This window comes from Microtus ochrogaster, chromosome 4, assembly GCF_000317375.1.
Source record: "Microtus ochrogaster isolate Prairie Vole_2 chromosome 4, MicOch1.0, whole genome shotgun sequence".
Lineage (NCBI taxonomy): Eukaryota > Metazoa > Chordata > Mammalia > Rodentia > Cricetidae > Microtus > Microtus ochrogaster.
The window spans coordinates 55,148,808-55,160,952 of NC_022011.1; the positions used below are offsets into that span (position 1 = coordinate 55,148,808).

Sequence of the window (12,145 nt, forward strand, 5' to 3'; positions counted from 1 at the left end):
AGAGCCAGTGGCTGACTGTTTTGCTTTTCTGGTCTTCAAATTGAACCCCAAAATCTGACCCTGAGTTCTTATTATTCAAGATACAAATATAGAGATCTAGAATTTTGTAGAGTGTTCAATCCCAGAAGGCATTGTGTTTGACTGATAAAGAGTTGTCAATATGGAGATTTATATATTTGGGTTTTTTTTTAGAGCATTTACTTAGCTTTGTGTAATAGAAAATTACAAAATATAATTATATAAAAATTTTATAATAGGAACAGATAGCAATTGGCAGAACTAATAGAGATTAAGTGTCAATATATAAAATATGTTATTATGTTAGACTAACTGTAAAGCTGCAGCAAATAAAGAATATTGACCGATGCACACTCGTATACATGTCATGGAAGCATGAAGCATTGTTGAACAGAGATGTAATCACTGATCGGGCTCTTTTCAAAAGCCTCTCAGGAATGTGGCTTTCTAAAATGCTTAATGGAAACAAACAACTCATTAATGGTAGGTCTTGTTTGTCATACTTCCTATATATGATCTGCTTTGATTTATATTAATAGTAACAGTAGAAATCTCAGTCTGATATTGATGTATCAGCTAATAGTAAAGAACATACCACTTAAACTGAGGTGTCAAAACAGTATCCTATGGATTCTCAGTTTCCAATGATGCATTATTTTAGAAGCAGAAGGGAAAGGATATCGTGTCTTATAACAGCTACATTACTACAAATATATCATATTTCTTTCAGCTGTAATTTGTAGTCTATGATAAGAACAAGAAGTCAGTGTATGTAAGGTAATTGCAAGGAAACCTTTCCACTTCAAAAAAAGAGGTAGAAAATGCTTTTTCAGGTATCCTGAGGGAAGTTATCTGATGACATTTCTCCTTCTCTGGAAATATGTGTTCTAAGATATTCTTGGAAAATTTAAACCATATAGTAAAGGGACTTTTATAAATTTAAAAACTACCAAACACAAGCACTTAAATATGTAGAATTTCATTTAAATAAGTCAGTCAACAATTTTTTATAAAGTATTTAACACTTCATTGTAGAAACATAGGCAAAATGACTATTATAACCAAAATGAAAAATACTGTTCAATTTAAAAAGTGTACTTAAACAAGAACCTGAAAAAGTTTATGGTATGCATAACATTGTTCAAGCAAATCACACGAGTATTACATAAACCAATATTCTATAAAGGCCCCAGTATGGCAAAGTTTAGAAATAGGTAGTATGCATGCACATAGTACAACAAAAATTTCCTTATAAAACAGCAGTTTTTAATGCTTGTACAAAGGGATAGAGAGCAACCACAAACATATTTCATCTGTTAGGTTAATACATTATATGACAGCTAAAAGTCAGTCATGTCTATCAGAGGGACAAAAACCCCCACAGCTTATGAATAAATCTTTTGTGCCTTTAAAGATATCTGTATAAAAATGCTATCTTTTTTATACAACTTAAATAAACCATATTTGTTACAATCAAAATTTGAAAACAAACGAACAGAATGAATGGGTTCGTGTTTTGTATAACCAAAGAAAAAACAATCTACCAATGCTAATGGCACAGAAAAACTCTCCACCTAGCATCTGAACACGTTATTCTTATACCTCAAATAGTCCTCGAATCTTTGTAGAATTGGGAGAGCAATTAGTTGTATTATATCTTGAAAATGTTTACCAATTATTTTATGCAAAGAAAATTCTCTTTGACCTAGCAAAGACAGTGTATTATTAAAACTGAAATTTTGCATCAGTTTGTGTGTTTGTTTGTGGTTTTCTTGTGTTCAGCTTGGTTAAAGAGTGATCTCCATCCACAACATGAACATACTGGGGAAGAGATACATAAGACAAGCATTCCTATGTCCTGCTGTGCTCTTGACTGGCTGTGTGCCCCAGGACCAAGGAGGAATGAAAGGTCCTATCCCATAGCAAGTGCTATTAGTCCTGTTTTGTTTATGTTTGATATGTTCTATCAACCTAAATATCACTATTGTTATAGGGGGTATATGTTTTGTATATCATAGAGTATACTGAAATTTTGGAAAATAAGTCATTTGTATTCATGCAAATCGTTAATACTATGTATTTTTAAAGTTTTTGTTCTCAAAATTTCCAGTGTTTATTTGTCTTCTAAGACTAATTTCAAAGCAAGAGATGCTGTACTTGGAAGGGCTATGTATTCTCAGCCAAGTCTCAATCCATGTTCACAGGCATAAAGAAGAGAGTTTGTCATTTCAATTCAAGAGAAAATACAATGGCATTGTATTACAGTATTTAGATAATAAAATGAAGAAATGGAGAGTGCATTGCTGATTATGTAGAACCAAAAATTCTTATAAAATAGATTGCTCATATTAACTTTACAAAGGAATATGTTTTTTTTTAATTTTAATAAATTCAAAGGTGTGTCATATCAGCAGCATTATTGTAAGTTGTAGTGTAGTGCAGTTATTTTTCATAAAAATACCATAAAAATGGTGAATCAATATTCATTAGCAAAAAAATAAAACCCAAAAAACTCAGAAAACAATTAACCAGGAAAAAGATATAGAGATAATACTGATGCTAAAACAAGTATAATACTGTTGGAACATACAAAAGTAATCCTTATATTTTATACATTTATACATCATAGAAAAGTGTCCTTCATTATGCCACTGTCTCTCTGATGCCAATTTCAATCTTCTTTGGGAGCAGTTCTTTCCGTTCATCAACACTTCCTAATGAGTTTCGACAAGTCTGTCCATCCATATACAACTTTGCATACACTGGGTTGGAGTAATTTGTTGGCTGAAGAAGAAAGAAAATAAGTCTAATTTTACTATCTCTGTGAGCACATTATTTCTTATGGTGTCTATTTTTAATGATTGTATGCAAATCAATTTCCGTATATTTTAGTCATTTTTAATGTAGAAACAGAACTATATTTTGAAAGTAGCTTGGAAGCCAGACAGAAACTTTGCTATAAAACTAAAAGCCAGTGCGTCCTTGTGAAAGTTATAACTAACATGGCTTTCCCACAAAATGTCAGAGCTAATTGTCATGTTTGAATACTTGGTCTTATACCCCATTGTTACCACCTCTGACTGCTGGTGCAAGTCCACAGGTGGCATAGAAAGTATAGGTGTAAAAGACATCTAACTGGATTCCTCTTCTAATTTTTCAATGTGAGCTAAACATAAGTAAATGAAGAGAAGTTAAAATTCCAAAATAAAGACAGCACTTTTGTTTCCACCAACGTGCATGTATTTGCTATCGGAAATACCGCTGGAGGCTTCCAAATACTCTTAACTTCATAGTCCCCTGAGGTTTCAGAGGCAATTTGCATTTTAAAGCAAAATTAAGACTAACAAAAGCAGGTTCTTTCAGTTCAAAATGACATATAATGTACACTATTAAGGAAATTGAAATTTAACACAAAAAATGCCCATTTTCTTTTTAATTTAATTGGTGTTTTGGTTTAGTTTGAGTCTGTATTTTCTTATACAGTATCTTAAACTTAGTTACAGCAAGAAAACATGTACTCTTTACAGCATGCAGAGGACATACTGTATTATACACACTGAGAATGAAAATGATTTGATGGTAATGAGAAAGAGGAGGGGGAATGTAGAAATCCACAATCTATTGTTCTGCCTAAAATGAGCCTTTTGACTGTGGACAGAAAAGGTTTTTTCTAAACCCAGAAACAAATGATAAAATTTAAGATAAATTTAACTAGACTGCCCCTAATTTGTCAATATGATTACACATTTTAGCTATATTTTAGTTATTTCATATTTATAATCTACCTACGTATCTATGGCTAAAACAAATTCATTTAAATTCATTTGGTTTAAGTTTCTCTTCATAAGTCTGGCTGGTCATACAATTTAAAATCCTTCCAACTTCCACAAAGGAAATACTATCCATTTAATAAACTGGTAACAAGTTTTATAAACATTCTTATATGGAAAGAACACACTGCAAAAGTCTGAGATTTTAATGCTGTTTTACCAACCCTTGTTAATTAAAACTATAAGGGCAAGTTCTGTCCAAGTCAAACAGAGCTCTGTGAATGGCGGGGTTCACAATGGCATGAGAAGGAAAAGATGGGTTATTTCTCTCACCCCAGAAGTTAGTGGTCCTTTCAAATCAGAGTTTAGGTAGATGGGCGGTGCTGTGTGTGGGAGCTTGAAAGCACTGGGCCCTCCCCCTATGTACCTGGTCTGTACATAAACAGAAAATTGTATCTCATGTAAAGTTATGGAAACATTTCTTTCACCGATACAAAATGCAGCTAAATGATAATACTCTTTAACCCTAGGCAAAATCAGGAGACTCATGTCAGCATCTACAACTTGAAATAATTATCTCAAAGTTAGACCCTCAGTAAGGTTCAGCTTTCTGACATGTGTTCTGTCTGAACCATATCCACTTCTGTTTATCCCTGGAAATGACACCAGTAAAGTATTGAAATTCAAAATTTAGGAATCAAAAGTAGTCTTTCCTAAGAAAGCTATCTTCTTCAAAAATTCATCATCACTTTAAAATTTTAGGATAAAAATTGATATATCAATTTAAATTTTTTAGAAAGCTATTATTAAGACTAAAAGATGCCAGACAATTGCTTTATACTTCACTGGATCTAAAAATAGCACTACATAATTATAATACTCATATTCATAATGGATCGTTTCATAGTTATATTATTCATGAACATTTGAAAAGTAAAGAGATGCAAAGGAGCATGTATAAGTTAAAAGAAATCTTGAGCATCAACTGTTATGGTTGAACAAAATATGATATGTTACAAAGAGCAGAGTCTTTGAAAAAGAATCTAACATAAATGACTTTGACCCTTAAATATGTTTCTACAAAAGTCTCATATCATAAATTAAAAAGGAGTTTAAATGTAAGACTTGGAGTTTGAATGAAGAACCACTCATTTTTAATCAACCCCACATTTGAATAAGAAAACTCAAGTAATGTTGAAATGAATTGTAGCAAAATCCACAAATAATCCTCTCTTGTGTATTTCTAATTGTTTCAGCCTTAGTTCTACATTATCAGTTTTTATAAAAATACCACTTCTTTTGATCATTAGATATGAAAAAACTAGGAGTTGTATTCACATGCAACATAAGTGAATTGACCATTTCACAGAAATATATGTGCAACTTAATTTACATTTGATTATATCAAACAACTGAGGCACAATTTGTTTGGTCACTATGAATCCTGTGGTCTGACTTTCTGCAACTCTTAATACATCATTGTTCTGTAGCTATGTTTCATGCAAAAATTCATAGTTACACTCAAAACATTATTAACCAGGTAGAAATACACTGTTAAGCTGTATTTTATACAATTTTAGTCATTCAAGTGGTTAATTCGTAAATGCATGTTTATTGTTTGGTCAGTGAAATTATGAGTACACTAAAATTATATCTGAAAGGCCTGAAATATGGTTTTATTTTCAAGCAGTAAGCTTGTAAATATTTCAATGAGCTATATTCTCAAGTTTAAATAATTATATTAATTCAATTGCTAAAAATCAAAATAACAAAGGGGTTTTCGAAATTTTCATGAAAAGCTGAGGAGTGAGTTCTCATCAGTTCGGTATGTGATGGACACTGTTCTTCCTTAGAACAGCTGAAAGGGTGCCAGCAGTCTGTTTGTTAAGATGGCTTTAATTTAAGATAAATTTCCCGGTGTGCCAAGTGTATATGATCTTTCAGTGTAAATTACAACACAATATAATAAGGCTAACAGTATTTAAATCAAGAAAAGTTACAAAGTAAAAGTGATCATTAATAGAAAGTAAAATTAGTCCCAGTGAAAATGATTCTAACATCTATACATTTAATCCATATCATAATTGGTGGGTTTTATATTAGAGAATATGATTATTAATTTCAGGTTCAAGAAGTCCAATTCTATGTCCAGAGAGGGAAGTATAGAAACAGGAGAAAACCAGTTAAGCAAATTAAGTGATTATACTATCAGTTACAGCTTGGATAAGTGTCTTTAAAAACTCAGAAGTTGGATAACAATTGAAAAATAAGGTCTCAAAAAGAAATTAGAGGACACAGCTTTTCGGACTTTTCAACAAAACACTATCGTGATGAAAATAATTATTTTGAAACTGAACCAATGAACACTTTTCATATTGAAAATAAAGTATGCAGTGTTTTATATTATACTGTGTATTGGCTAGCACCCCACACAATTTAAGTTACTATAGTAAATAAAGTTGTATCTTTATTAACTAAGTGAACAAATTTCTTTCTAAACCACACAGTCTTAACTAGTATGTTCTAGTGAATGTTATTCATCAAGTATTCTCTTTTGGAAGAGCCTAAATAACTCAATATATCTTAAAGTCCTGTGCTATAATTTTAGATAGTACAAGTGCATGATTAAAATCAGAGCTTTGCAGTGGTTTTTCAAGAACATTAGTATTTCTCTGCTCATGATTTCAAGTCATATTACCTTTACTGGATCTATCATGAAACTTGGTTCTAAAAGACTCCCATCGCTGTGGTCATGATCCACTTCATACATATTGTATGACGGATTGCCGATTTCTACATTTATCCCTCCATTGATGATAGGCTGTCTTCTAATTGTCTTTGTTCTATAGTATGTGGACAAAAATGTAAATATCAATTGTACAGACATCACAATTTAAATTATATACTATTAAAGCATTTAGTGATCTGTTGACGTAGTACAACTAATAAATTCTGAATGAAATATAATTGAGAAAATTTTAATAGTTGACATTTTTCAAATCATAGAGGAACAGAAGACTTACATTTTTACCATTCATTTTCAGTGAATATTGTTTAACATAGCATAAAAGCATATTAGAAGTAAAATTCTCCTGAATGCACAATGATATTAATGGAAAATTCACAATTCAATTGTAAATTAAATTTTAAATGTCTTCTTTGGTGTGAAATTAACCCTAATAAATTATGATAAAAAACTTCTTAATATCTTGCTTATAACCTTGGTCTTAATGGCTGGAATCTTAATTTGCAAACTTTCATGTTCTAAACTGCTATACAATTGTAATTATATAATCTGAAACATTTATATTTGTGGAAAGATAAGGTAAATAAATGCACATTTAAGATTTAATTTATGACTCACCTGCATAGTAAGTAGTTGTATAAAATAAAGTATCAAAAGCTGGGCAGTGGTGGCGCACACCTTTAATCCCAGCACTTGGGAGGCAGAGGCAGGCAGATCTCTGTGAGTTCGAGACCAGCCTGGTCTACAAGAGTTAGTTCCAGGACAGGCTCCAAAACCACAGAGAAACCCTGTCTCAAAAAACCAAAAAAAAAAAAGTAATAAGATAATCTTTAGATATCATTGTTTTTTCTACAGAAATTATCAAGTATATGCCATTGTTGGTTTCTTTAAACTATATACAGATGGGGTGATTTTATCTACATAATATGAAGAAATATTTGTGTAAATTATAGTTTTAAGTGAAATAAGGCCAAACAAATAAGAAATGATTTTTTAATTGGAATAGCTAATTCTGTTTTTTTTTAGAATAAAACATAACATTATTGTCACTTTCCTATGGCCCAGTGATTGCAGGTAAATCCAGAACATGGAATCTTACCTTCTTTTTCTCTTACAAAGTACTAAGCCAATCACTAGGGTGGTCATCAAGGTCACCAAGAGGACAAGAGGCACAATGATAGCAATGCTCCCTGGAAAATAAATTGATTCATAGAAAACACATAAAGAAAACGTTATAAAGGTTAATATAACTAAACTACCACACTAAATATTTTCACCACTAATGTGTATAAAGATAAATCACGGAACAAATGTTTGTATTCCGAGATCACAGCTCCTTTACCAAAGTCATCCTACCGAAGAGTCTGTTGGGATGTTTGGTCAGATATCTTTTGGTTACATATTGCATTTAAAGACCAGATATTCCGAGATAATAACTTTATGATTCTCAATTACATCAAATTTATGAACATGCTATGGTGTAAATACACAAGGTACGTCAATGTTATCTGAATATATTTACTTTAAATTTCATCTACCAAAACCCCAAACTAAGTTATTGTTCTATAAGCTACAGTTACAATTGCCCATACTGTCTGTGACAAGTCAAATGGCATGGAAAAGTGCAACATAATAGTTTGACTTCAATAAGCATGCACACAAGCGTCATTTCATGAATTTCTATGGAGAGAGAACTTGAGAAGGTTACCTGGACTCTGATTTATGCTCTTGCAATTAAATGAGTAACGAGAAAAACAATTAAGGCTCTGACACCCATTTCTGGATTCAATTTCCAGGCACAGCCAAAGTATATGTACGTATACATATATGTAGATAAACATTTATACATATAAAATAAGTTGAATACGTTCTAAAATTTTTAAGAAGCATCAAATAGCTGTTAACTTGCTTATTAAAAAAAAATAAATAAATAAATAAACAATTGCTGTTCTCTTTCTCCAATCCTTATTGCAGAACACTTTCAGAAAAATATTTTTGAAGCTTCAATTTATGTTAAAAAACATCTGCTTTTCGTTTTTATGTTCATGGAAATTATCTTATAGCTTACAATTTTTAAAAATTATCTTAAAATGTTCTTTTTAATCTTTGTACATCTGGTCATAGGAAAAATAAAATTTATAGAAACATTGTTTCTATAAATGTGGTACAGCAGTGATTTTTATTAGATGCAGACACTTCTAGAATCGGTACACTTTGCTGGCAATGTAACCCTAGGGTGGAATGCCAGAATTATATACCATGAATGGCAGGAAACAGCTGAATGAAAAGGCCATTTTATAGCAGGAGGGTTCCATAGCACTCTTGGGCATCCAATATTAGGTTTTTCCTAGGCTAACTGCTGGCACATGTGAAAGCAGGCTTTCCATAGACATTCAACAAAATAGCTTACCTAAGAAGTGACCTAGAAATAATATAATTTAACTCCTAACCAAAATTTCAATCTCCAGATATTTATGAATAGAATATCAAAAGTCATCAAAAATATAAAATGTCCTCTGCATATGCATGTGCACATAAAATACTGATAATATTGACATCATCACATTATACACAATGTGCAGAGACTTTATCAGAGTGATTGATGTTTCAATAATTACATGTAGATGATACATAAGTAGGATAGATTCCTGGAGATCAATTACCAAAATATCTAAAAATGTTCATTAAAAATATTAATGTATGTCAGCATCACTGCTTGTAACCTGGAGAAATATGTATTAACAGATTCATGTGCGCATATAAATATATATATATATATATACATATGACTTGCATTTTTATTCACTTAAATATAAAACTTATTTTGCTCTTTCATGTTGTTTTGAGTGTATGACTTAGTGAGCTCAATATTTTATTTTCACTTTGTTTCAGGAGTGAACATTTTGGGTGTAAGCAAATCTCAGTAATTAATGAAGACAGAACATCAGGCAGCTTTGATTTAATTACCATTTTTTTGTAAATTTTAAATACCAAGAAACAAGTTTATTTCCTATTAGTATATGATCTTAAATGGCTGAACTTAATTTGACAAATATCTTCACTTTGTTATACATTCTTTTCCTGTTAAGCCTTAAAATACCAGTAAATGTGTAAACAAACCAATACTAGATAGAAAGTATACAGTATTTTTTCCCTCTCGGTAAAACTGTAAACTATCTACAAATTTATATATTTAACTGTTCTCTCTAGTTTTGGTTATTACAGAAGTTAGAGATATTAGTTATGCGTGTAAGAAAACTAAGCATCTCTTTTCTTTTAATTTTCCCACCACAGATGGTAGTTGCAATTCCTATACATTACAGAACTCTGTGTAAGAGCCCAGACATCTGGTATGTTTATGAAACCAATCAAGGTAATTACAATAATGTTTAGTGTTCATGATAAATAATAAATAATAGCATTTTGTTTTTATTTTTAAAGCACTAATAAAAGAAACTAATATTATAATTTTTTTTAAAAATTCTAAAATATATACCCAATCAAGAGCTTTTTGTTTGAATCTTTTTCCTTTTCTGGTTTGTTTGATTTTATATTACCTAAGCTTTTTTTCTGTTATTTTTAAGCTTACTGTTTACACCCTAATAAGAAAAAAACAGTATGGATTTGGGTGTATACAAAATCGGGAAGGAACTGGGAGAATTTGGGGAAGAAGAATCCACAGTCAGAATATATTGTATTAAAAAATGTATTTACTGTAAAAAAAAAACAAACAAAAAACTAAGTTTCATGGTAGTGTGCTAATCAGTAAATATACTTTTAGCATGAAAGATTCTAATCTATCAAAATGATTTTTTTTGGTAAGATATGATAAGTGTAAAATGATTGAAAGTGTAAGAAACCAGAGGGAACTAAATCGGTGATGCCATTAAGAACAAAACAAGTCTTTCTTTGTAAGGTGGTTATGAAGACTTATTCTTCCCTGGAAGAGGCAGCCCTAAAACTCACTTGAAGCCACGGACACTGAGTCAAGCAACTTCTCAAAATATACCAACAAGGTTGACATAGACAAAATGTCTCAGGTTATTCAGATATAAAATACATGTTATCTTTGATCATCTCATATTTGTGTAGTCAGCACTATACTGATAATGTAGAAAGTGTTGCGTGCATGCTTAAAAAATGGTTGCTTTATAATCCTCTGTATGCCCATATTTTACACATTTTACAATAGATTTGTACATCCCCTTTTTGAGGGCAAAGTTTTTTACTTCTCCATTCTCTATAAATAATATAGTTTCTATATTAGATTACCTGATGCCCAAATGTTCAATTCTCATTTAACAAATACATCGTAACATGAATTTATTTTATGGCTATGCATGTACTTTCTCTCATGGCACTTGACATATATTAGATAATGAAACAAACGGGTTCATTAAACATGGCATCTTATGGTCATAATGGTGAATACTTTTAATCAAAGCACAGCATAGACAGTTAGACCTCTAAGATTGTGAGGCCAGGTTCAGTTCCAGAATATCCAGAGGTGCCCAGAGTTCCTGTCTCAGAGCAACAATAATAACTACAACAATAAAATCATGGCATCTTAAATACTACCTTACAGAAACTAGACTTTGTTCTAGTGACATAAAGAATGAATTTCCAGCCAGCCTGAGCCTCCTAAGAATTAGCCATTGAGAACTGAAGAATAGGTGCTCTTCAGCTATAAGAGAGTACAAAAACCAAGGGATTAAAATTAAGCAGTAACTAACCACCAGAGTGGAGAGAAGAATGGACAGTTGGGAGGACATGTGACATACAAGTAATCAGATTGTTAGAAAGGCATGTGTGAAATATATGAATAAGCTAGTAATTTATACTACTGCAGAAAAAAAGAGGTAATACTGAAAAACTAGGAAGAAACATGCTATAAATGCATTGTTTGGTCCAACTTAAGAGAAAGAATGCCGGATTCATATATATCTTGTGCTGTTCAGGGGTTTAAGTTAATTTTGCAGCCATCTAAAATGTCAGTTGTTTGGGTGGAGAAAAATGAGGAAAATCTGGGTGTATATGGAACTTGAGATTCTTGAGGAATATAGGGTGTAAGTCTCAGACTCAGAAGAGAGAAAGAAGCTAGGAGTACCAAATTAGCACAGGATTGATAACTGAAGTCAGGCAAAGGGGACTTGTCAAAGATGCTAAATCTAGAGAAAAGGGCACTGCATACAGTCACAGGAAATACCTAGTAAAAAGTAGCAGCTAGAGAGTTATCTAGAAAGAATGAAAGCAGAAGTGTCACAAAAGGAAGTTAGAGTTGACTCAAGAAACGCAGACTGATGTGAAAACGTTTAGCATCATAAAGGGAGAGGGAAGAGTTTATTTATATACTTATAATCAATACATTATCTCACTATAAACTTTAGGATGGCCTCAAGCTATGTAGCCCAGGTGGCTTTCAATCTCCTAGCAATTCTTCTGACTGCATCAAGACTCCTGGGGTTACTGGTACACATTGTGTCACCTAAGAAAACATCATCTTTCTCACTGATTGAAGTTATATTAAAACTAAAAAAAATAAAATAATAGCATAAATTAGGCCATTTTGGCATGTTAAAAGATATTCTACATTTTAGTACATGGTTATAGA

The 12,145-nt window shown here is 31.6% G+C and overlaps 1 protein-coding gene across 1 annotated transcript in view; it reads right to left on the bottom strand.

Annotated features, from left to right (window-relative positions):
- Nucleotides 1–1,015: 1,015 nt before the first annotated feature.
- The window catches only part of Lrp1b (LDL receptor related protein 1B), a 1,800,012-nt gene continuing 1,788,882 nt past the window's right edge, over nt 1,016–12,145 (bottom strand). The window contains exons 89-92 of the mRNA XM_026778709.1: nt 7,634–7,724; nt 6,487–6,631; nt 4,122–4,220; nt 1,016–2,802 (exon numbers count right to left, since the gene is read on the bottom strand). Coding sequence (XP_026634510.1) covers nt 2,662–2,802; nt 4,122–4,220; nt 6,487–6,631; nt 7,634–7,724 — 476 coding nt within the window. The 3' untranslated portion in view covers nt 1,016–2,661. The remainder of the gene's footprint in view (nt 2,803–4,121; nt 4,221–6,486; nt 6,632–7,633; nt 7,725–12,145) is intronic.